At 45.9% G+C, this 26,780-nt stretch overlaps 1 protein-coding gene across 1 annotated transcript in view; it reads left to right on the top strand.

Annotated features, from left to right (window-relative positions):
- SLC24A3 (solute carrier family 24 member 3) overlaps window positions 1–26,780 on the top strand; it is a 492,589-nt gene that overhangs the window by 346,203 nt on the left and 119,606 nt on the right. Inside the window, exons 5-6 of the mRNA XM_027623076.2 lie at window positions 1,201–1,285; window positions 1,928–2,031. Coding sequence (XP_027478877.1) covers window positions 1,201–1,285; window positions 1,928–2,031 — 189 coding nt within the window. The remainder of the gene's footprint in view (window positions 1–1,200; window positions 1,286–1,927; window positions 2,032–26,780) is intronic.

The following is a 26,780-nucleotide window of genomic DNA, read 5'->3' as shown; positions in this document are numbered from 1 at the left end:
CATGGACCCTGAGCTGGAACAGACACAGCACTCCCAGGCTCACAGCTCCTGGCAAGTCTTGACTGACTACCAAAGAGTGTGAGCTCTGTGTTAGGTTACCTTCAGGGACTTCATGTCTGGGGTCTCACCTGCATCCCTCACAGCCACAGCTTTCAACTTGAGGTATCAGCACCTCCATCTTAGAGTCGCATTTGAAGTTGAGCTGTTCAGTCCAGAGTGAGAGATCCCCAGGACTCCAGATCAAAGAGCTCCATTAGGGCTCCCACTGCAGCCTGTTGCTGGTCCGGGGAGCCAGTGGCCCACGCCGAGGCCATGCTGCCCCTCCATGGCTGAGCATGGAAGTGCAGCTGCCCGTGTGCTGGGAAGAGGGACTATTGTCATTCAAGACTAGCACCTCCTGGCTGGGACCCAAGAGGGAACAGGCTAGTTACTGACAGCCAGCAGCTTACGTTCTGGGTCATGACTGAATGCAGAAAGGCTAAACACGCTAACCAGCCTCAAATATATATATATTTGTCTCCTCTTCTTGCAGATCACCTTTTGAGTTAACAGACAGAGTAACCTGGAGGGTTCATTGTACAGGACATCTTGACAGGGCACTTCACCCTTTCCACTCGGTCTCAACCCCACCCCCCATTCTCCCAACTGCATTAATGACGAGCAGTAGGTTTCAGGAGGGTGACCCCTCCACCCCCAAAGCTGTTGTAACCTCCTAGAATCAAGACTTGCAAACTGATTACCTCATTTAGCCTGGGATAGGCGGAGTATTGAAAAAAAATCGGGATGTTTTGCGTAAAAATGTGGATTTGGCCATCTCTTAAGAAGTAAGGCTATTTGGCAACAGGGAGGGAAGTGAGTGGCACACCCTTTAGAAAGGAGGCAGACGCCCATAGTGCCTCACACCAACCCACCCCACTTCCCCCTGTCATTGGCACAACACCCGGGGCTTCTGGGGTGGGGATTCCTAGATCTTGTCAAGAGCCTTTAACTCACAGAGATATGCAACCCTCTCCCTGATCCTGCCCCTGAGGAGGATGGCCAGAGGAGCAGTGTCCCAGCAGGGGGTGGTGCAGGAAAGGCCAGTTGTGGGGGAGGGGGGAGGTTATGGGAGGCCCTGAGCTCGGGACCTCAGTAGTCATGATCGCCTCTGTTCCCAGGGGAATCCCAACTCACCTGTGCTTTGTCCTTGCTCCTCTATAGCGCCTGCACCTCAGTGAAGATGTGGCCGGGGCCACATTCATGGCAGCAGGCAGTTCGGCCCCAGAGCTGTTCACATCTGTCATAGGTAGGTGATGATCTTGGGATATCTCAGCCCTGCCCTCTCTTAAGGTCAAGGACTGTGGGGACAGACAGCCTTCCAGTGGGTTGGCTAATAGGAAATGAGACTCTCAAGAGCCCAAGGAGCAGAACACCATCTTCCCACCCCGCTGTGGTTGCTGTTACTATTTTACTCAAGTGACAGTTTCACTTTACATGAATGTGTCCCAGTTCCTGTGCCAATGCCCCCATGGAACAATAGCCCCAGTGCAGATTTTATTTTATTTTATTTTATTTTTTTAAAGATTTTTTTTTTTTATTTATTCATTCGAGACACAGAGATACGAGAGAGAGAGAGAACATGAGCAAGGGGAGAAGCAGAGGGAGGAGGAGAAGCAGGCCCCCCGCTGTGCAGGGAGCCGGATGCGGGGCTTGATCCCAGGACCCTGGGATCATGACCTGAGCCAAAGGCAGACGCTTAACCATCTGAACCACCCAGGCAACACCCCCCCCCCCCCCCCCGCAGGGCAGATTTTAAAACTCTCTCCCGTCCTCGGCCGTTTCCCGTGGACCCTGAGAGCTGTCTGACTAACACTTGTGAAAACAACCCCACACCCACATTAGAATGCAACTGGCCACAACAGCCAGGCTGACATTAGGTCTGTTTCAGGGGTCTTCATCACCAAGGGTGACGTGGGAGTCGGGACCATCGTGGGCTCCGCGGTGTTCAACATCCTGTGCATCATCGGTGTCTGCGGGCTCTTTGCTGGGCAGGTAAGGCCAGCGGCAGAACGTGGTGTGGGCTCGGAGGGGGCAGCACAGAGGTGGGGCAGGAGCGCCGTCAGCATGGGGGCCAATGGTCTCGGGCAGCAGTGACATGGGATCTCACGCCCCAGGAGGCTACCCACCTGGGACTGGAAAATGTCAGGCACCATTGTTTGGTGTCCATGTTGATGGCGTACAGAGCACCCAGGTCCACATAAATAATTAACCAGCCTGAAGGTGCAGGCTACGAATCTGAAGGTGTAGAGCTCATTTTGAATGTCATGATCTGAACTGAAATGACCTAGAACAATTTAAGGTACGGCTTTGACTCACTGGCGATAAAGCAAGTAAGAGAGAGAGAGGAAACGACAGATTTTTTTTTTCTGCTAAAAACCATTTGCAGCTGTCACAGCATAGGACAGTTTTGTGACAGCCATCAAGCAATTTATTTACATGGTTACTTTAGCTTACTTTTGGTATCCTGAGGGTCTTTGCATGCCTGCATTTTGTCTATGAGGCTGTTCTACTTCCAGGGAGTGTCCTGGGGTCTGGTGTCTGTCTGGAAAGTCCTGGGAAGACACCCAGAAGTCACCTAAGTGCAAGGCTCACTGGTAGCCTGGGTGATGCTGAGGCACCCAAGGGTTTGCCGGCTCCGACGTCCTAATTCCCTCATAGGAACTTTGATCCTGAGCTCTGCCCAGACACCCAGACTTTGAATGTCTTCTAGGAAAAGCACCTTCTAGAAGCCCGTTTAGGGCACTCCGCTTGCATTACTGAAAAGCCTGGTGATCCTAACCAGCTCCCTCACTGTGGAGGACACAGGGTCCTGCTAAAGGTGTTGGCTAGTTTGAAGGCTAAAGAAAGCACCATTTGAACCTCCTTCCACACCCTTTTCTGGGCCCCTGTGCTGTCCAGTCAGCCAGCCAGGGGCGCCCACCCTGGCCGTCTCTCTAACTTGAACTGGAAAGTCTCTGCAGGAGGCACCTGGGACACCGTTGCTGTTCTCCACTGCCTGTTTCTAAATGCCATCATTTCATGCCCATTGATTAGTTCAGGTTGCCTGATGAGTTGGCTGCTTCTGGGTGACAGGCAGAAGGACACCTCGATCTCTCCAGGAATGGGCTCCAGAGCCCACAGGTGTATCCATACGTGGTGGCTGAGTTCTGCCCAATTTGCTACTGACATTTTATTTTTTCTCATCTTTTTGATCCATCATCTCTAGTCTTAGATTTTGTGGACCCACAATATGGTGTCTTTTTTAGACCTCTTATAAATATTGGTAGTGCCCCCCCAAAACCAAAAACCAAAAAACGAGGCTCTGTCTTTGCCTTTGGTACACTTGCGTGGATCTCGTCTTGTGGCCGTCTTCTCACTGCCCTGCGGAGATGAATAGTCACATCCTGCAGAAGAGGCTATTGCTGTTCACACTCTCTTAATTAGCATTGTCACCATGAGCAGTATGATTATTAGCCCGGCCATTATGCATGTTGTCATTAGTGCATTAGTCATTTGTACATGCGGCTTGATGAAAAGGCGAGCCCAAAGGGGGAGAAGTAACGTAAAGAAATGAAACAAATGACAGGGAGGTATCTAGTAAATGCCAGGCAACTAATTACATATGAAGTGGCTTGCATTCATTTGTATTCATAATTTATTAGCAATGTGGTTAATCGCTGGCTTGGTTAGAACACCTGCTTAAAAGGCAGATTGCTTCCTGAACTTCAGCACGTGCTGAAGTGCTCAGTCACTTTCCCCCGTCTGGAAGGTCTTTGCAAGCTCGTCTCGCAGAGAGAAGTAGCTGCCACCATGGTGTTAGAAGTTGCCCGCGTGATGACTCTGGATGCCACAGCACTTCCTTCTGGTTTTCCTTGTCTTGTGCCCACTTGGGGGTTGCTAAGGCCATCCACCTCTCTTCTTTCAGCAGTTTGTAGAATCCCGGAAACCTTTGCAGACAGAGCAAATTATGTTTTGGAAAGAACATGGGTCGGGGACTCAGACTGGCCTGGGTTTGAATCCAGACTCTGCCCTTTGCTGGCCACGAAAACTTGGAGAGTGACTTTATCACTCCTCTGAGCCTGTTTTCCAATCTATGGAGTGGGAGGGTATAAGCCCACCTACCACCCAGCATCGCCATAAGGGTGAACCAGAGCATGTTCAGCATTAAGCAGGAGTCAGCCTACCTGGTAAATGCTCAATAAAAAATACCATTATTGGCTCTCAAAAGAATAAGGATCCATGCGGTCCTCACCTCCAAATCCCACCATAAGTCACTATGATCATTTGGCCAAGAAGTTGGTGGAACATCTCCCTGGGGCCAGGTGGGGAAGGGAATGAAGGTCAGGGAGAAGGTGTTCTAAATGAAAATAAGAAATGAGGAGATGTTGATAGAAGAGCGATCTCAGAGGACCAGGCTTCGCCTCCATGCTGTCTCATCAGTGGGAGGGAAAGGAAAAATTGGTGAGAAATAAATCCTGCCTTATACACTGAGAAGCATTCCCAGGTGGTGGGGCCAGTGCCGTGGAACACCACAGCAAGGGATGGATATTGGGAATTGAACTGATTAATAAATCCAATCATGGGTCTCACTTAGCATGTGAGGGATTTACTTCTAGGCACATATTTATGTGGCTCCACACTTTCATTTGGCTGGGAGAATTCCCCGCGAGGGCCCGCGGGCCTCTTTCTAATGTATTCCGGCCTGAAGGGCTGCTCATGACCAAGTCTGTTACTCATCTGAAATCAAAGTAATTAAGCAGTAAGGTTTGAGTTCCTGTCTCAATTAGGGTTCTGATGAATTCGATGTAATTAAATGTCTGCCGTATTTGCAGTTTGCAAACATACCCAGCGCTCTGGTGTTCGCCTAAGGTGCTTTGGGGAGTTTTATGGGACAAGAAGAAAATTGCTTCTTAGAAAGTGGCTTTTAGAGCAGTTCTTGGCATCCCCACAAGACACGTACGGGGCTGTGGTCCTACAAGCTTGTTTTATTTGAAACAAAAGATAATAAGATAATAAAGAACACTAAGCTCTCGATGCAACATACTAATGTATTTTGCATATTGTGTGGCAAGAACTTCATGCCAATTTTGCAAAAAAAAAAATGTACTTATGAATTTAAATCCAACATCCAGCGCATGTTAGGCTTTAAAGACATAACCACCAGGAGAGAGTAAACAGTTTAAGTGCATCCCAGATTAGGATGGTCATATTCCGTTTATTACAGGCCGGCAGATGGCTCCAGTTTATAATAAAGAACTCCAGCATCAGCACTCCTGGCATTCTTGAAATGTGCCTGATGTTCCCTGGAGAGGTCCATCTAACATTGGCTGACTTCACCTTGCTCCAAATAACACCTGTCCATGCTGGCTCCTTTACACAAACCCAAGGAGTACCCAGAGGCTGCACATCTGAATTGAAGCCTGCCTTCAGTTGGGTTTCCACGGGAGAATCTAGGCAGTGATTCCAAGACAGGGAGTTGATCTGAAAGGTGATCCCAGGACATGCCAGGGAGGGAGTCAGTGAGGCCAGGAAGAGAAAATAGCCAAGGAAAGTGTGTTTAGCAAGTAAGTTACCTCTGTGGGCAGCTGGGATTTATTTCTTCTGGGGGAATGGGAGACTGTCTAGAACACAGGTCTCTAAGGTATCCAACCTAGGAGAAAGGGAACCAGGGTGTTTATCCACCAGCCTCCTCCAGTCATTGGTAAGGACTGTTCCTGCTGGACATGGGCAGGGTGGACCTTGGGAGAAAACCCCCAAGCAAAGAGACATAGAGGCTGGGCCCTGGAAGGACCCGAAATGGTAAAGGTAGAGAGATAGGAGTGCGGCCCATAACGCATTTGCTAGAAACTCAACTAAGCCTTTAAAGATAGGCCACCCGCACGGTCTCATTTTCAACTCTCCTGAATGAAACACGAGCTTCAGCACTAGGCTGGCTATTAAGAGTTCAGGGCCCGGACGTCTTGCATTTAGGGAATTTCCTCTAGTGCTAAAAATAGCAGCTACCATTCTAGGCACTTGCTGCTTCCAGTTAGGACACAGAAGACCTTGGCTCCCATGGGAACACCAAAAACTAATCTGGATAATATAAAAATCATACTTGTATATGAAACCATCAGAGAACAGTGGAGGCAGGAGAGACTTGATGTACTGACTTCCAGAGAGAGGAGCCCTCTATCAGTGATCTGAGTCCTGGCAGATCTAGATGGAAGGAGAGCAAAAGGATGTGAAGATCCAGAACTTTGCAGGGCGGAGATGAAGCCAGCCGAGCTACGGGTGGTACTGGAGATAGCTGGGGTGTCCTGGAGTCTGAAATACTATCATGTACAATAATAATATGCTCAACAGAGGACGATAGTCCTCTCCACCGCACCCCAAATTTGCTGGGAAAAACACAAGTGAAGGCAGGACCGAGAAGCAGAAAGAGATCATTCCATCTGCACCATCTCTCACAATCTCCCAGTCCCCGAAATCGAGGAATCCCAAATTCAACCCTAAGAATTAGGAGACTAGCCCTTCCTGCAGAAGCTGGGTGGGAGAGGTGGGGCTAACCAGAGGTGATCCACGGATCAGCCCCAGTCGAATGAACACTTGCTGAAATCTGAATAATCACTTCCTCGCTTTAGCCAGCAGATGAGAGCAGAACTTGACATTTCTGGGGGGAAAAAATAATCAGTATTATTCTTCAGTTCTCACTTTTCTTCTGTATATAATTTCCAGGATGTAATAATAAAATCCAAAACCTGTGAGGAGGCGGCAATAGGACTCATAACCAAGGAAAAGCAGCAGCAGAAGCAAACCACAGATGATACAGATATAAGAATTAGCAGAAAAGAATTTAAAGTATCTATCTTAAATAGGGACAGATGGGAAAAATAAATGAATGGATGGGGAATTTCAGCAGAGAAGTGGAAAAAATAAGAAAAACCAGATCGAAATTATATTTATTATATAATTATATATATATATATAATTCGATCTGGTTTAATGTTAATGTTTTATACACACACACACACAAAACCCTCACTCCCATTTATTAAACTTTCCCAGTGTGCAGGCACCACAATGTGCTTTATAAATATTTGTAGAAATACACCTACTGAGCTTTAAGACAGTATTATCATCATTTACAGCAAGGGAGAGGGTACCTGGTACAAGAGGGGCTACCTTGAGCTAGTGAAGCCTGGATTGGAGCCCACATCGGCTGACTGTAAAAACCATTCTCCTTCTTCCTGGGGAGCCTATGACTTAAAACTCCCCAGATGTTGTTACTGCATTATTATGGTTATCTCTAGCATTTCTGTGTTCTCCAGAAGTAGGTAGTGTGGGAGCTGGGGGCAATGCAAAGAAGGGACCTGTCCACACAATAGTGGTGCCCTGGGATGGGTGCTGGAAGTACTCAGCCCAACCAGTGCTGGGCTAGAAGATTCTCTTGTAATCAGATGGCATCATCTACTGCTGGACTTTCACTTCCACAAAACAGATTGGAGGATTCAGGCTGATAAACACAGTAAGAGACCCACAGATCATCCCGGTTTACCCTGTCCACCTTGGTTCCTCGCTTATCATTCTCCAGACAAAACCCGACACATCACTTAACCATGTTCCAGTTCTGAGGAGCATCCAGATTCTCCAAGAGGCTGAGGGACCAAACAGGTGAGAATGAAAAACCCCACACACATCCCTGGAAACAGGGGCTAGAGGTCTGTCATTCCTCCTAGAAAGGGAGATGAAAGTATACAAGAGTGATTCGTGGAGTACTCGAGGGGCAGGTCCCTCTGAAGGCCTCACCCTGGATGCAGGATGCTTTACTATTTGATCCAGTGAGTAGGAGAGGAAAATTTGTGGTGTGGGAGGAAACAAAGGCCAGAGTCGGGTCTATCTGGAGCAGTCCCTGGATCTATCACATTCCAGTAAAATAAGAATTTCTCCTAGTGACATCAGCTGGCTACCTGCCTCAGGAAGACCTTGCTCGAAGGCAAATCTCCAGCCCTAGTTTGAGACCAACTGAACTCAGAAGAGCAGATGTACCTGCTTGAGCCCCATCTGCAGGCTCAACTCAGCTCAAATTCGTGGACCACGCTTGGCCTTGGGCAAGAGGCAGCCCTCATTGGGCAGTTGGCCCAGGCAACGTGAACTATCCCTGCTTGATGCCCCAGTCCTATAACAGGCTGTCAGCCCTCACTGTCTCCTGGTCATTTCTTTTCCCTGGCCCATTCCCAATGCCCCTACAAGGCCAGGTACTGACAGGGCCCCACACCTGATCTTCCCCCTGACACACACCTGTTCCCAGCCCCGAGTTCCATTAAAGTCACCCACCTCTGCACTGCTCCATCTTGATGGCCTCTGCATCCTCATCCCAGGTCTCTTCGTGACCTTTGACTTTGGCTTATGGCACTTGTCTCTGGCTTATTCTACCTCCTTGAAATGATCTCCTGAAATCAGATCCATTCTTGGACCCACATATAGATTAGTTAAGAGGCTTTCAGGTTCAGGTAACAAAAAAATCCTCACCTCTAACTGGCTTCTTAAATGAAGGGACTTTATCGGTGTCTCTGAAAATACAGAGGAAAATGGATATCAGGCATGGTTTGCTCAGGGCTCCAGCCCACTTTCTGTGATTATCTTATCACTAACCTTCTCTGACTCCTTCCTCAGACTATCCTTTGAGGCAAAAGATGACTGTAGTGGTTTCATGACTCACAGACACACACCACATTGACCAGAAGAGAAGAATGTCTCCCTACCCACCATACCTCTCATCCCCCACCTGGCATGATCAAACAAAAATCTGAGTGGGCCAACTTGAGTCACCTGACCATCCTGAACCAGTCATTGTGGTAAAGGAACTAGAGTAACCCAATTGGCTTAGGGTAATCAAGAACCACCTTCACATTTTCTTCTCCCCAGAACTAAAAATGTGATCAGTTCTGTCCCAAGTGTATAGCTTTTGGTCCCTGATTATTATATAAAACAGATGAATGACTACTATGCAGTATCACATGCTGCCTCAGTGGCTGCTTCCCCTTGGCTGGTGTAACACAGATGGTGATAAAGTGCACAGATCCGTCACAGGTCTTTGTGTGAACATAGGCTTTCATTTTGTTGGGGTGGATCACATAGGAATGGGATTTCTGGGTTGTATGGTGAGTACGTTTGTAAGAACACACCAGCCAGTTTTTCAACGTGCCTGAACCATTTTGTATTCCCCACACTATGTGAGGTTGCAGAAACTCTTCATTAGCACTGGGTGTTACTGGTTTCCTTTTGTTCCAATCTTAGCCATTCTAGTGAGTGTGGGTGGCACCTCACTGTGGTTCTAATTCACATGATCCCTGATGAGTCATGATGGTGAACATCTTTTCACGTGCTTACTTGCCATCTAGTATCTTCTTTGATGGAGACTCTGTGCAAATCTTTGTCCATTTTTTTAATTGGAGATTTTGTCCTCGATGTCACTGTTCAGACATCCTCTAACCATCACATCGGACCTCCCCTCTGAGTCCTTCTGTCCAATTCACTTCCGTTTCCAAATCAGTAGAGCCTGAGGCCATGAGAAACGATTTAAAGTGGTCTTGGCCATGTTTGGTTTCTTTCATTGCTTGCATGTGAGTTTGCAGGAGGTACTCAGAAGCGGTACTCCTCAGCTGTGTGGGAGAAAATGCAGAGGTCGCCTCTCTTCGTCCAGCCTGTGTGTGTAGCAGTCACTGAGAGCTGAGATGCACCCTTCCAGAAATGGCAGGAGGAAAGCAGGAGCCTCTGGCAGCCAGGGCCCAACATTCCTCCCATGTAATTAAGTCTCACGTTGCTCCTTGAAAGTGAGCAAAGGGGATGGGGTTTCAGGTTGCCACCTCAGGTCAGGGCTATTCTCAGTTGGCCAAGACTTTCAAGGCACAAGGAGACCAGAACTTTACACCCATTGCAGCTGGGCACCACACCATGAAGAGAGTCCATCTTTTTGGCACAAATGACATTTCTTTTCATGATCTTGCCCAAGTGAACACAGCATCCCCCACACTGCCTCCTGGTGTAGACAAGTGGGGCTCTTAGCAGGAATCTGCCCTGTGGGCTGGTGCCAAATTGAACCAGAGCCAGGCTACCCCTTAGTGAAATCACAGAAAGAGATATGAACTGTGGGCCTCCAGGCCCTCTCCCCCACCAGCAGCTGAACCTGGGATTGATGGTAAATGCAGGGAGGAAAAAAGCCCATCTGACAGGGAGATGCATGTTTTATATAGTATTTCTCTTTAACCAGCACACTTCAAGTCCTTCACCCTGTGACAGGCACTGTTCTCATCACACTCTTTGTCCTCACAACAGCCCTGTGACTGTCGAGGACACTGGTTTTAGAAAAGAAGAAACTGAGCTCCAAGAGGCTGAGCAGTGTGTCAGTCACAGAACCAGAAAGTTGAGAGACTTTTAGGGCTGCAGGGGTCTGGCCCTGCTCAGAGAGCCAATTTCGCCTGAGCCTTACCCAGCAAGTTCCCTCCGTGTGGCAGTCACCCTCACCATCCCTCGAAGGATCCTCAAATGCCCCCTTTACCCCAGAGTGGAATGTGTGTGTGGCATCTGCGGAGCTTACGTTCTTCTGGCGCATTCTGGCATCTTGGGCTTGCCACACCCACACTTGGACTCCATGAAAGCTCCAGGGGGGATCCAGGCACCCCAGCACTTGACACAGACACCCCCTCACCAAGACACTTGCCCTTTATTCATAGCCAGAGCCTGCAGACAGCACTAGGGGAGGTGAAGAGGTCTAATCATGACCTTCTAATTCCACCCCAGGCAAAAAGTCGTTGGAAAGCTCCCGGTGATAAAAGAACATGGAATGTTAACAAGTCATGAAAGTGTATCTGCAGCAGGACAAAGAAGGCCTTCTGCTGGGTGGCCACCAGAGTCCTTCCTGGTCTTAGCTCTTGTCTCCCCCCAACCCCAACACATAGGGCATTGCATGGGCTGTCAGACCAGATTTCATGCTTTGGATCCAAGCAGCTATGGTCAGAGTGTCCATGGCATGAGCCATGGCCAGTCCCCAACACGGAGAATCCCCAGTACTTACAATCCCAGGCTTGTCTGCACAATAACGTTAATTAAAGGTGGTTTGTCTCTCTGTATTGCCATCTATGAATTTAAAGCAAGGGTAATAATCCATTGATTGTGTTCTGGGAGGAAATGTTTATATTACATTTCTTCTTTGGGCAGTCACTTCATTCATTGATGCAACAAATGTTTACTGAGTACATTCTGAGCACTGAAGAGATATTAGTGAAAAAATTACATTCTAGTAGTGGGCTATGGGATGTTAAATACCCAACAAAGATAACAGATTGATGCATTAGATAGATGACAGATAGGCAGGCAGACAGATTGATAAAGTTTGAGATAGTGAGGGAGTGAAATGAGGACATGATGTATTATGCCAGGTGGTGGTCAATGCTATGAAGAAAATAAAGCAAAGTAAGGGTCACAGAGAGTAGACGGGAGAAGGAATACTGATTTATAAAGGGTTTCCATGAAAAGTCCCTTTATAAGTGTTGATAGTTCAATGGGGATGAGATAATACTGCTGTTTTCCATCCCATGAAGAAAATGGCACCATCTAAAATGAAGACAAGTTCTGGGCACTGTTTTGAACATTTGAGTCTCTCTGAGCAGAGAGAACATCCCCCCACCCCCCACCAAGCTCTTGCCCTGGGACAGTGTAAAAGGCTGGTCTGCTAACCTCACAGGGTAGAATAAGAATACCCCAATGCCAAGCATAGCAGGAAGGGTGTGTGCAGTGACCACCACCATCCCCATCCACTGTGAGATGCAGGAGGAGGCTTCAGATTTGCAGGGAAGCTCTTTCCTGCTGGTAGGGAATCATGATGCGTGGTGGGAGCTTCCTGAGGGCCCAGCCCAGCTCCACCTAATTCCAATATGTCTGCAGCACCAAGAATACTACCCACAAATGGTAAGCACTCCATCGATCTTTGAGGAGTGACTGACTGATACACTGATGTGGGGCAGGGGGAGGATGGATATATGGATCAGAGGTACAGTTTACAGTGCCCCATAGGCTGACACAAACATGCTCAGGAACTGTTTGACAGGTGTTCGGGGCTTAGACAGATGTAGGGATGAATGTCCCAACTTGCCACCAAGTACCCCAAAGACAAGGTGGACTGAAACAGCAGAAACTCTTTGGGAAGAACTTGAGACATAGTCATAAAATCTAATTAGTGATTTTACATGGGCTTCGATTCTTGGATCCATTCACTGCCTATTATGTACAGGCACAGGGCATACAGAGGTCAACAAGAGAGGAAAGGTTTCTGCCTTTCTAGAGCTCATAGACCAGTAGGGAAACCCAGGCGAAGAACATGTAAACCAATAAATGATGAAGTAATAATACAAAACAAGAAGGTCTTGAAGACAGTGCATTGGGATATGGGATGACTGGTGTGAAAGGTAGAGGAGCAGCTTTGGCAAGGGTGGTCAGGAAAAGGGTGTCAAAGGAAGCCCAAATCATGAAGGCAACTCTGCACGCAAATCTGGGAAAGAGTAATGGGTATTCAGACATGAACAAGCGTGGCATGTTTGTGGGTCAGGAAAAGGGCCCATTTGGAGGAACCTAGTGAAGGCAGAGTGTGGCTGAGAGAGAGCTCTGGTTGGAAGCAGATCATGGTGGGATTTGGGTGAAATGGGGAGCCATTGGAGAGTTGTAGGCTATAGAGTAACATTCCCTAATTTATACTTTGGGAAATTTACTTGAACTACCCTGGGGGGAAAGGCACCCTATGGAGATAGATGGTGGCAGGGAGACCAGTTAGGAAGTCTGTGGTGAAGCATGAGTTGAATTTGGGGCAGTAACAACTATAAGAAGTGGTTGTTAGATGTAGAATATTTTTGGAGATGGTGCCAAGATTTGCTGATGAATTGGAAATGGGGGTGACAGAATGAGATAAATCGTGGAAGATTCGGGATTTTGGTCGTGACCCATGTAAACGGGTCCTGGCAATACAAACAAGTACAAATTGGTCATGAGAACTGAGGAGGGTTTGTTTTCAAAGAATAGCCAGGCTGTTATCTAACGTATTCGAAAGTCTACCCTGGTGTGTCAGATCCAGAAACTTGGTAAGGGGGCCAAAATACATTGTGAGATTTTTTTTTTTTTTAATTCAAAGTCTGATCAGCCATCTGTTACTCACCAGCCACTTTGCTGGCCAGCTTTTGTCACTAACAGCCCTACTCAGCCTGCCCGAGCAACCTAGCCCAACTGTCTTAGAGAGCCACTGCTCCTATTGGTGTCACTTGGGGTGAAAGCCCTGATTAGCACCTTCTAGGACCTCAGATGCAGTGACACCTGAGTCCTGGATGGCACTGCCCATCTCATGTCAACCTCAGTCTTTGCGAATTTACAGCTGACACCTGGGAGCTCCACAGACTGCCTTGATGGTGGTCATGATCTTGCATTTGGTGAAGTCAGATAAGAACAGTTGAAATCCCCAGCATTTACTGTGGTGTGGCTGGACCCACCATTTTCTCTATCATTTTCTTTCCCCTACATACCCTGGGTCCAGATGGAGCTGGGGTATTGTATCAGATCATATTAGGCTGTGGTACCATGCACGTGTCTTTATTCCAGGTTGTCTGAATTCCCAATGAGCCCTGTCTCTACTTGCTTATTTATCAGGACTCAGTTTGCAACTTGAAAATTGGGGAAGCAGGGGGAAGCAACCAAGGAAAATTTTGTGGATCTTTTTGCCCCCTTTTTTTTTAATATGACCAAACACTTTTATAGTTCACTCTTTTCTATTCCAGGTCAATCTCCTTTTATTTATGTGAAGTAAGACATTTATGCCCTCCTGATCCAGCTGCTCTTTCCTGCAGGGGAAATATCACTCTGCATTTAAATGGAAACCTTAAGATTGGACCTGAGCCTGAATCTCCAAGTGAGAAATAAACAAATGTCATTAACCTTTCCAGATAGCGTGCAGACTGTTTGGGGCAACGGGAGAGCTCATGTACCAAATGTCTGGCTTTTACAGGCAAAGTCAGATGGAGTAGAGGTTGGCCTGGGGCTTTCCTCCCCCTGACTCAACCAAAGGGCAGCTTATGTTTACACGGCAGGAAAGGGAACTCTCCTTCCCCATAGTAGATAGACATGAGCTGCCACTTTCCGGGAGATTGGGGAAGAAAATGGCTTTGGTGTGCTTTATTTGTGATTTTTTTTCCACCAAGATCAAACTGTAGCTATAGTTGGGGCATGGAAAATGAGAATTAGGGTATTTGATGCAGTAGCCCCCAATGGGGGGATTCAGGGCTAGGTCAGCTGTTAGACAGCATGAGACCTCTGGCCTTCATCATGTCAAGATCTTGGTCATTATACAGTAAACCTTATTTTTCCATTCCCTTGCTCTGTCTCTGATCACCACGACATGCAGCTGCTAAAAACATGGGTTCTAGGTTCCCCATAGCATCTTTGCCTTTTTTTCTTTTTTGTTTTTTAATTATATATAACATTCTTCTGCTTCCAGCTACCATCTATTTTTATTTTCAATTAAAGACCGTTTTAGTATTAATAGCTCATCTTTACTGGGATTTCATCTGAGTTAATACAAAATTTTATAGATATAGATATTAACTCAGTTCATGCTTCCATCAACCCCATAGAGTAGCTGTTGTTTTTCTCATTTTACAGATGCGAAAATTGAGCCCAGAGAAGAAGGTGGGGAAACTTGCCCCAGACCACACATCCAGGAATAGCAGAGCTGGGATTCAGAACTAGGCCGTCTCGTTCTAGAATGTGTATCCTTAATCCCTGTGGAACAAAAACCAGCAGAGGAAAGCAATGTGGGGTCTCTCATGGCAGAAGGTTGTAGAAAAACACATTTTGCCACTGAAAGAAGAGGCCCTCCCAGATTGTCAGATAGCTCTTCTTTCTGGTCTCAAAGTGTCTACATGTATGGGGTTTCCTTTAAGTCCTTCTGTTTTAGAACTTTTTATAGAAAGTGCTGAGACTGGCAGCCTGGGGGACTGTCTCTGAGTGAAAAACCAGATGATGTCTCCTTTCAGCCACAGAGACTCTGTTGTGAGCTGCATTTATACATGCTCTGACTACAGCAGGTATTGAAATGTGTTGTGGGATGAAATGGACATCAAGAATCTCTAATACCACTGCTATGGTGCAGGGACCTTCCACAGCACAAAGCAGCAGAAGGTTGGCCCTCCCGCTGCCTCACATTGATTGGGGTTGCCCCTGATTGATTTGCGCAGCCCATTCTGCCCTTGGCCTATATTCTTTCTTTTAGGGGAGTCCACTCTGTTTCAGGGAAAAGGAGGAAAGATTGAGAGTGATAGCCAGGTGGGTTATTACTTGACCCAGGAAGGCAAGGTGTGTCCCTGGTGAAATGTCGGTTTCCTTTTCAGAAACACATTTATTTTGGAGCCCTTGGGTGGCTTGGTTTTGCTTGTACCACCTGTGAAGGCCCAGGGGCCAGGTTGAAGGCCCACGGGAGTCTTCCTGAGAGTAGCTTCCGTGTTCTCTGCACAAAGCTGTGAACCAAATTGCTGCAGGGAACAAAGGATTCTTTGGGGCTGAAGTTCTAGGTAAAGATCTAGGACATTTCCAGACAACTTCCATGCAAGGGCCATGAGATGGGAACAAAGGGGCAACTTGGGGGAACAGAAAGGAAGGCAGTGCTTCTGGAGAGGGGGACCTGGAGGAGAGCCAGGGGTGAAGCAGGGCCGGCTCCTAAAGGTCCTAATGAGGGGTTTGGTTGCAATCAAGAGAGTGTTCTAGGGAAATACTTGGGGGCACTTTTCCTGGTGAAATGTCACAGAAATCTGCATGTTAACCTAGGTGTGTTGAGGTGTTAGATGGTTCTAAACCAGCTTAATGCCACAAGGGCAACATCTCTAATATCACTCAAGTGTGGGTCCCCACCATGTCTGCCTTTGGATGTTGGCTCAAAACCTCCAATCACTGCCTCTGAGGAATTTCCCCAAGGAGCCCCAGCCACCCTCCCTCACTTCTCACCAGCTCTGTATCCTCACATCAAATCACCCCCTTTTTGCTCAGCCTCGGTTCCATTCCTAAAAGAGTATGCAGTCCATTAGCCTTAGCCACCTTCTCCTCTTTGTCTTATTCTAAATCCTTTTATCCTTCAAATTCTCAGCATTCCCCTCTTGCTGAGACTTTTCTGATTGGCTAGTCCCAAGCCCAAGTATTTGCCTCCCCCATTCAGGGGCCCATTTCCCCTTCCTCCCTCGCCCATGTTGGAATACTTGCTCTGACCAAGGTTTATGCCAGGTGCAAGAGTTAAATTGGGAAGTCATTCGGATGCTGAAAATTTGGAATTTGCTTGGGTGGTCTGGTGGTTTATTATGAACAACAGGTTGGAATATTTGAAACCAAGACTGTCTATAGATAGGCCCCTTTGTTTGTCTGCCTCTCACAGTCTTATCTCAGGTGTTACTTTTGAGTTGTAATTTGACAGATTTCTATTCAGGCTGAGCTTCCCCTACTTTCCAGACTCTCTCTGTGGTACTTAAACTGAGTGTACCCTGCTGTTTTAGTCTCCCCCAGATGAAAGTTGGCCTAAATCCTAGTGAAAGGGGATAGGCTTTACTGAGAGCAAGGCACAACATGTGCATTTTCTTGTTTATTCCTCATAATAACATCAGGGTATAGTTACCCCTAATTTGAGAAATGAAGACATTTGACAAATGTGGTAGCCAGCCTCCAAGATGGTGTCCCACTTCTAGTGTTCTGGCCTCTTCATTCCCTTCCCACACAGAACAAGGATAACCCGTGTAACCAGTAGTGCATTGTGGAAAAGGCAGTGTGTGGCTTTGAAGGCTGGCCATCGAAGGCATGAGAGATTCTGCCTCCCTTTCTCTCTTGGAAAACTTGTCCTGGGGGAAGAGGCAGCCATGTTGTGAGGACACTCAAGCAGCCCTGTGTTGAGGTCAATGTGGAGAGAAACTAAGGCTTCTTGCCGACAGCCCCAGTGTACCAGCCCTGTGACTGAGCCACTTTAGAAGCAGCTCCTTCTGCTCCTGTAAGTCATCAGATGACTGCGGCCCCAACAAACATCTTCCTTGCAACCTAGTGAGACCTTGAGCTAGAGTGACCTAGCTGAGCCACTTCCAAATTCTGAACCCTCAAAAACTCCATGAGATAATAACCGTTTTTTGTGTGTGTTTAGTTGCTAAGTTTGCTGGTAGTTTGTTACACATGGTAGGTAACTAATACAGTAAAATTTACCCCCATCTGGTAAATGACAAAGCAGGCTCGGAGATATCAGGGATTTGCCAGGAAATGGCAGAGCAGGCACTCGGGCCCACACCTATTTCACAGAAAAGTCCTTGCTCCCACCTCCTTGCATGACTGCCTGTGGCATCTGATTTTTTTTTAAAGATTTTATTTATTTATTTGAGAGAGAGAATGAGAGATAGAGAGCACATGAGAGGGAAGAGGGTCAGAGGGAGAAGCAGACTCCCTGCTGAGCAGGGAGCCCGATGTGGGACTCGATCCCAGGACTCCAGGATCATGACCTGAGCCGAAGGCAGTCGCTTAACCAACTGAGCCACCCAGGCGTCCCTGGCATCTGATTTTTGACAGGCAGATAATACCAGGTAAAAGCAACAGACCTCATTGACTTCATCTCAATCTTGCAATGGTCCTAGATTTGGAGAACCTTAAGATACTGTGGAATGGTTAAAGACCAATCTGTATGAAGTACTTGATTGATCAGATTTAGTTGAAGCTCCATACTCACCCAGTTCAACCACAGCTGTCTGATGTTTAGACCTTCACCCTGTGTTTATTTCTAGTTTTTTCTCTATGATTTTTTACATCACTTAAATCCACTGCCTAAATAGTCTGTTTCCAATTAGAACTTTTACTAAGCTTTCTCTGCAAAAAACATCTTTTCTTTTTTTCCTTTCCTTTCTTTTCTTCTTCCTTTCTCCCCCTCTTCTTTCCCTTCCTCCCTCCCTCCCTTTCCTCCTTCTTTCCTTCCCTCCTTCTTTCTTTATTTAAAATGTAGTTTTGGTGCTAGAATGTAATAGCAACATGTGAGTTTCTGAAGCTGATGTCAACCTATTTTTAGGATTTTTAGCAATTTATATTGACTGCCATTAAGAGATGCAGGTTCAATTCCATGAGCCTGCCATTGAAAAGATATTCTTCCCAGCACAGGCTTTCTGACATCCACCTGTGGAGTCTCTGTTTAGAGACCTGATGTTTCATCCTCTTCTCCAGCAACTCAAAACCACCAAATTGTCAAAGCTTCAGTTTTCACCACGAACCCGTCTGGTGAACTTGCCAAACCAAAAGGAAACTAGTACACCCTAATAGCTTTGAAAACGAAAAGGAAATTCTCCCTATCAGGCTGCTTTTTTCCCATCTCTTCCACTGAATGGTGGCTGGAAGCAGCAGCACGAGGTTTAGTGGGCTGTGAAGGGAAGAGGCTGCCCCTTGCCTGTTCCTGCTCTGAACAGCTGTGCCCACTCTCTGAAGCCAGTTCTGGCACCCAGTTCGAATTCCTAGCCTGGCAGTAGGTGGGGCCTCCTGAGGCCCCCAGGTGGGCTTTCTGTTTGGCCCAGCAAAAGAGAGCTGGCCAAACTAGCCAGCCCCCCATTCTTTCTGTCCCTGAAATAAAAGTGGGTCTGTGACATTATACCTGGAGTTCTGTGCTCAGCAAACTCCTCCTCCCCTTGAGAGTTATTCTGGGGTGCAGATGAGGGCAGGCTGCCTGCTTGGGTTCCACGTGAACATGCTGCTCGCTGGTGTGTGTGGACTTGTCTTGTTCTAATTACTACCTGCTGAGTGCTTAGGGCTTCCAGCATAGGGGAGGGGCACTTCTGTTACTGAATAGAGCTTCTTACAGCAGGGATGATTCTGGTTGAGAATGGTTCAGGCAGTGCCCACAGAAGTAAAGGCAGTGGGTATTGATCTTATTTTTTATTCCATAGCTCAGAGTGTTTAAAAAATTGTTTGGTGCTGAAATGGAGAAACACATTTCTTATAAGGTATTTCAAGTTCCAATGAAGCTCTAAGACTTCTCTATAAATTTGAATCTGAATGATTGCTTTGCAAATGGGATTCATCTGACGTCGAGGAGTGAATTTTAGAGCCCAGGGAAGTATGCTAACTACCCTCTTCTCTGTCCATAAATATCAATAGAAGGCATTTGTATGTCCCTTATGTGTAGGAGGGAGATCAGAGGGGGCATAGGCCATGTGGGATGGAGGATGTAGAGGGAAGAAAGCCTGGGAAGGCCATGAACCACAGAAGAATGACCAGGGCAGATGGGTGGGCTGATGCTCAAAAGGGGGGAGTGGCTTGTCCACACACACAGCTAGTAACTGTCAGACTATGAACTGAACTGAACCCCACTGTTGTGCTTTGGGTCCAGCCTCCTTCGGCCATTCCAGTGCATATGTGCACAGTGTGTGACTAAGCTGTGCTTTGTACCTGGTTCACCTGTCAGTCCTGCCCTTCTGCAGCCCCTCAGGCCCCTTCATGAATTAATGAACAGATATGTGGGCATTAAGGAGAGATGGACGAGTTGAGTGGGTCCAGAGAGTTATCTTAAAGGAAGCCACCAGAAAGATGAGTCAACTCAAAGATACTCTTTGAGAACCTATAAGATATGACTCGCTTCCTTCTCCTGCCCCCACTCCCCAATACACACACACACACACACACACACATACGCACACACTCACATATCTATAAAGTGATTTACTATAAGGAATTGACTCACATGATTTTGAAGGCTGAGAAGTCCCAAGATCTGCAGGGTGAGTCAGCAAGCTGGAGACCATAGGAAAGCTGATGGTATAGCCCAAGTCCAAAGGCCTAAGACCCATGAAAGCCATGGTGTAAGTTCCAGTCCAAGTCCAAGTCTGAAGGCAAAAGACCAATGTCCTCACCCAAAGACAGGCAGAGAGAAGAAATTATTTCTTTCTCAGCTCATTATTCTCATCAGGCCTTCAATAGATTGGATGAGGCCCACCCACATTGGGGAGGGCAGTCTCATCCAGAAACAACCCTGCAGACATGCCTGGAAATAATGTGTAACCAAATATCTGGGCACTCTATGGCCCAGTCAAGCTGACATATAAAATTAGCCATCCCACCATCCCATCTGAGTTCTTCAGGTGCACTGAGTGTGTACCCCTTGGGTTCTGTCTCACACTTTAAGCCTCAGCCTCATGGCAGACACTCCACATCCAATCTGTTGTTGAATCTGATTGATTCCTCCATCACAGCATTTCTCATATCTGTCCCTTCCTTTCAAGTCCATTGACAACATCCAATGCAGACCATGACTCTTGGGCAACTGGACTGCCAGGGTCCCCTCACTCCTGTCTTTTTGCCTTTTAGCTCCTCCTCCTCAAATACATTTTTCCCATCTACTAGACTTCCTGAATCTCCTCACTGATGTCATCTTTTACCTGCAAGGCCCATCTTCCATGGTCACATCCTGGTGGCCATTTCCCATTTCTGGCTGTCTCTCACCTATCCACATTTTCAGCAGAACTGAACAGCTTATTGTCTGTTCAGTTATCTGTCCCCATTTTCTTACCTCTGGACAAGTGCCTACATATATGTTGTTCCTTCTAGCTGAAATGCCTTTCTCCTCTCTGTTCACTCCACACCATCTCCCAATTCTGAAAGAACTCCCATTTTTGTTCTTAAGGGTTCTATTCAGTGTCACCCCTGCAAGAAGCCTTCCCTGATTTCTCTGGTGGACAAATCTCCTCTTCTTTGAACTCCTATAGCAGTTTTTCAGTTTGGTTATTGAAGTGTGCAGATGATAAGCTCTAGTAAACTCCTAAACTTGGCTGTCCAAATGGATTCTTCTGGTACTTGCTTTCTCTGGTGATGGTGATATGGGGGTGAGGGTGTAGGGGAAATACATGCACTTGTGAGTATCTATTAGCAGTGAGGCTTAAATACACCTTTAAGGCAACAAGCAATGTGAAGTTACAGGTTGATAAATGATTAACTGCCAAATGAATTGTACCGTTTTCAAGATCCCAATGCATTATTCTACAACATGAGTTAAAGTTGGTCCTTTGGTATCTGTGACATTTTCTGGTGTCTTATGTCCACACACAGTTCAATGAAGAAGTGTAACTAAGTCAATAGCTTTTCTTTGCAGATTAGCAACCCTTGCTCCATTTTTCGGGAATGCTTTTATAGTCTCTATGGAATCACCATGTAACAATAAGGCTTTTAAAAAAAAGAAGAATGGTATTTTTTAAATAGACAAAGAGAGTATAATGTATAATGGAGCCAGGGGTCCTCATTGATCTATGTACAGGATTCATTACCTGATCCCCTGCTGTTAAGCGGTTTGCATAGAGAAGCAGAGTTGTTAAAACACACAATGTTCACTAGTGAATTGAGCACTTGAATAAAATGAGCCCCCCTCATCCACCCTTCCCTGCTTAACAATAGCATCTCTTTCCACCCCCATATCCGTCTTTTTGTCCAGTTTATGGCTATTTGTTGGACAGTGTATCATCCCACCGAAATGCAAATCTCATGAAGTTGACGTGTTGGAGAATTGTTTACACCCCACACACAAAGGTATTATCAAATGAGGATCTCACAATTGAGGACGGACATAAACAAGGATGATGACACAGGTTCTATATCCTTCCAAAAAAAAAAATGATTCAACTAGTAAAGAATTAGGATTAGAGACTTGGAAAACCAGACAAAACCCTTGAATATTTTCCCCCAAACTCTCTCTGTGGTTATGGGAAAGTGGACATGAAGGGGCATTGTTATCTCATGCTTTTCTACTGCATTATGGGGAAATTACACCAAAGAACAATCAACATTTGATCCCTCCCTCATTCGTTATAACAAGCAGGGCATGGTTGCTCTTAGAACATAAATTTTTAAGGAAACCTTAGGTCTCTATTTTATTTTTCAAGATAAAAATATCAGTGCAGCCTTTTTTATGCAACTTTCCTTCATTTCAAGTAGTCTGCATGAAGTCATCTTTCTCCTCTTCTGGTTATCCCCATGTACATTATATTTAAATAATGGGAGACGTTTCTATCTCTGAAAAAGGACTTGGAGGTCAAAAAGCATTTGATTTGGGGGTGTCTGTATTTCTGTGAGTCAGTGGAAGAGGTAACAGTAACTTTGTGGGGTTTGCCATCTGAATAAGCATTTGTTCCTCTAGATCGTAACTGTGGATCCTTGATTTATACTCACTGAGTTAATACGCCGGTGTTGGATTGCATACCAGGAAACTCAGGTGGAGAACTGTTTGTTCGTGTTCCTTATGAGCCAGCTGCAGTCCATCGCTCAGTTCTGATAAAATAAAACTTTTCCTGGAAGTTGGTGCTTTTTTCTTATTCTTTCTTCCCTTTTTCTTCTCTCCTTCCTCTTTTTTCCTCCTCCATTGTCCTCCTCCTTCTCCCCTTCTTTTTTTTTTTTCTTTTTGGGTTTTGCTCTGTTGTGTTTTTTTGTTTTTGTTTTTGTTTTTTTACCAAATATTATTTCACTTATGCAGAGATAGCTTGGGATCTTCTAGCTACTCTTTCTCTTCTGCAAGATGTAGAATGTGAATACTGAAAATAATGACCTTAGTGATGAGCTAGCCTGCCCCGCTCATTTTTAAGATGAGAGAACTCGGGCTAGAGACAGAATGGTAGAGCTGGATTGGGCCCCTACCCCATCCACTCATGGCTCTAGTCCATGTCCTCTAAGCCACGCCCTGCTTCCTGGTGGGAATGGCCATGAAGGGGAATGACACAGAATATAGGGACACCAGGTCTTGGAAACTTTCCCCCTGTATACAGTTTTGTATTCCCTAGAAGTAGACCTTCAGACAAAATTTAAGAGCAAGTAATTTATTTGGGACTGGGTCCCAGGAAACCCAAATGCGAAAGAGACCAAGGAGACAAAGAAGCACCCACAGGTGTGCTGTCAAGCAGGTTACTGCCCTAGACAGCTGGGACTCAATCCATGGGGGAAACTCTGGGAAATGGTACAAAACGTGCACTCGGAGGTGTGACTCCGTAGCGCTAACAGCCTGGCCCACGTGAAGGCAGAGTAGACAATGTTCTGGCAAAGATGCAGGTGCTGGAAGTTGGAAGTCCAGCCTATGTGCATGGAAATGGTTGATGCTGATGGGATATGGGCAGGAGATTAGCTATGTCTTCCACACACTGTATCACAGAAACACACCATAGAGAGGATGGGATCCTCTTTCCTGCTCTCAGGGAAGAAGATACTGGTTTTACAGATGCTAAGTTCCTTTTTCAAGAAGGATAGGAGGAAGGGGGAACTAGAACACACGACAGCCCTAAATTTTTAAGTGACTCCCTTTCAGCAGGAATCCTTTGGGGCAAGTCTCACCAACACACAAAACCCCTGCAAATTCAGTAGGTTTGTGGATAAGTGTTAGGATAAAAGGCTAGTCTTAGCCAGCCTGTCTCCACTGCAAGATTCTATGCTTCTCTGCCTGTTTCTCCACCTTTAAAATGTTGGTTAATGGGGCACCTGAGTGGCTCAGTTGGTTAAGCATCTGCCTTCAGCTCAGGTCATGATCCCTCTCCCTCTGCCTGCCTGTCTGCCTACTTGTGATCTCTCTCTCTGTCAAATAAATAAATAAAATCTTAAAAAATACAATAAAATGTTGGTTAAATCCATCACTGACCTGGTTCTTGAGACAGAAAGGAAATGAAATGGTTGCAACATGTTCAGAGATTCTTTGAAAACAGTGATCAGTCTGATCCTCACCTAGGATTCCTGATATCTCAATCAGCAACCCCCAAGCAGAATGGCCCATACACAAATGATTATTGTCATTTTCACCCATAAAGCCACTGGAGGCCAGATCAACATGGGGAAATTTACCTGACTACTGCTGAGCCTTTGTCAATGCTATACCTTCTCCAAAGCCTTTTTGGACCGTTGGGAATTCAGGTAGTTTACACCTCTTTAGCCACCCTCCAAAAACCAAAACTTCTTCCTGAGTGAAAAGAATAAGAATCTAGAATCCGAGGGTTCAAAGGACACATCTCTCAGTTCAAATTTTCTCCCAATATAATATCCCTTGAATCCCACTCGAATCAGGCATGTGCTCCTTCACTTCCCTATAACTACTTTCGTCAAAGTCACAGTGACCTCCGGGTAGCTAAATCTGAAGCTGATTTGCAGCCTTCTCACTTGCTGTAACAGCAGTGAGTTGTTTCACTCCTGGGGAGACTTCCTCTCCTTGGCTTCCAGGCTCCACACACCCTGGCTCACCTCCCCGCCGCTCCCCCTCATCTCCTTGGTTGGTTTGTCCTCATCTCCCCCACTGGACAAAAAACAGAGTGCTCTGTCTTCTGACCGATTCTCTTTTCTCTCCACACTCATTTTCAGGCTTGTGGCATTAAACACCATCCACATGCTGATGATCCTAGACCCCTATCCCCAGTCACATATGGGACTTCTCAAATATGTTCAAACCTGGACTCCTGACTTCCTGCAAATCTGTTCCTCTCATGTTCTTTTTTTCTTTTTTTTTTTTTTAATTTTTTTATTGTTATGTTAATCACCATATATTACATCATTAGTTTTTGGTGCAGTGTTCCATGATTCATTGTTTGTTCATAACACCCAGTGCTCCATGCAGAACGTGCCCTCCTCAATACCCATCACCAGGCTAACCCATCCCCCTACCCCCCTCCCCTCTAGAACCCTCAGTTTGTTTTTCAGAGTCCATCATCTCTCATGGTTCGTCTCCCCCTCTGACATACTCCCCTTTTCTTCCTCTCCTGTTATCTTCTTCTTTTTCTTTTTTCTTAAAATATGTTGCGTTATTTGTTTCAGAAGTACAGAACTGTGATTCAACAGTCTTGCACAATTCACAGCGCTCACCGTAGCACATACCCTCCCCAATGTCTATCGCCCAGCCACCCCATCCCTCCCACCCCCAACCATTCCAGTAACACTCAGTTTGTTTCCTGAGATTAAGAATTCCTCATATCAGTGAGGTCATGTGATACATGTCTTTCTCTGATTGACTTATTTCACTCAGCATAACACCCTCCAGTTCCATCCACGTCGTTGCAAATGGCAAGATCTCATTCCTTTTGATGGCTGCATAATATTCCATTGTGTATATATACCACCTCTTCTTTATCCATTCATCTGTCGATGGGCATCTTGGCTCTTTCCACAGTTTGGCTATGGTGGACATTGCCGCTATAAACATTGGGGTACACGTACCCCTTCGGGTCCCTACATTTGTGTCTTTGTGGTAAATACCCAGTAGTGCAATTGCTGGATCGAACGGTAGCTCTAATTTCAACTGTTTGAGGAACCTCCATACTGTTTTCCAGAGGGGTTGCACCAGCTTGCATTCCCACCAACAGTGTAGGAGGGTTCCCCTTTCTCCACATCCCCGCCAACATCTGTCGTTCCCTGACTTGTTAATTTTAGCCATTCTAACGGGTGTGAGGTGGTATCTCATTGAGGTTTTGATTTGGATTTCCCTGATGCCGAGCAATGTTGAGCACTTTTTCATGTGCCTGTTGGCCATTTGGATGTCTTCTTTGGAGAAATGTCTGTTCATGTCTTCTGCCCATTTCTTGATTGGATTATTTGTTCTTTGGGTGTTGAGTTTGATAAGTTCTTTATAAATTTTGGATACTAGCCCTTTATCTGATATGTCATTTGCAAATATTTTCTCCCATTCTGTCGGTTGTCTTTTGGTTTTGTGGACTGTTTCTTTTGCTGTGCAAAAGCTTTTTATCTTGATGAAATCCCAATAGTTCATTTTTGCCCTGGCTTCCCGTGCTTTTGGCGATGTTTCTAGGAAGAAGTTGCTGCGGCTGACGTCGAAGAGCTTGCTACCTGTGTTCTCCTTTAGGATTTTGATGGACTCCTGTCTCACGTTTAGGTCTTTCAACCATTTGGAGTCTATTTTTGTGTGTGGTGTAAGGAAATGGTCCAGTTTCATTCTTCTGCATGTGGCTGTCCAATTTTCCCAACACCATTTGTTGAAGAGACTGTCTTTTTGCCATTGGACATTTTTTCCTGCTTTGTCAAAGATAAGTTGACCATAGAGTTGAGGGTCCATTTCTGGGCTCTCGATTCTGTTCCATTGATCTATGTGTCTGTTTTTGTGCCAGTACCATACTGTCTTGATGATGACAGCTTTGTTATAGAGCTGGAAGTCCGGAATTGTGATGCCGCCAGCTTTGCTTTTCTTTTTCAGTATTCCTCTGGCTATTCTGGGTCTCTTCTGGTTCCATACAAATTTTAGGATTATTTGTTCCATTTCTTTGAAAAAAGTGGATGGTATTTTGATGGGGATTGCATTGAATGTGTAGATTGCTCTAGGTAGCATTGACATCTTCACAATGTTGATTCTCCCAATCCATGAGCATGGAACGGTTTTCCATTTCTTTGTGTCTTCTTCAATTTCTTTCATGAGTATTTTATAGTTTTCTGAGTACAGATCCTTTGCCTCTTTGGTTAGATTTATTCCTAGGTATCTAATGGTTTTGGGTGCAATTGTAAATGGGATCGACTCCTTGATTTGTCTCTCTTCTGTCTTGTTGTTGGTGTATAGGAATGCCACTGATTTCTGTGCATTGATTTTATATCCTGCTACTTTACTGAATTCCTGTATGAGTTCTAGCAGTTTTGGGGTGGAGTCTTTTGGGTTTTCCACATACAGTATCATATCATCTGCAAAGAGTGAGAGTTTGACTTCCTCTTTGCCGATTTGGATGCCTTTGATTTCTTTT

The sequence above is a fragment of the Zalophus californianus genome, chromosome 8 (assembly GCF_009762305.2).
Source record: "Zalophus californianus isolate mZalCal1 chromosome 8, mZalCal1.pri.v2, whole genome shotgun sequence".
NCBI classification, from domain to species: Eukaryota; Metazoa; Chordata; class Mammalia; order Carnivora; family Otariidae; genus Zalophus; species Zalophus californianus.
Note: the sequence above shows the minus strand (reverse complement) of the source record. Positions and strands in the feature narration are given on the sequence as shown.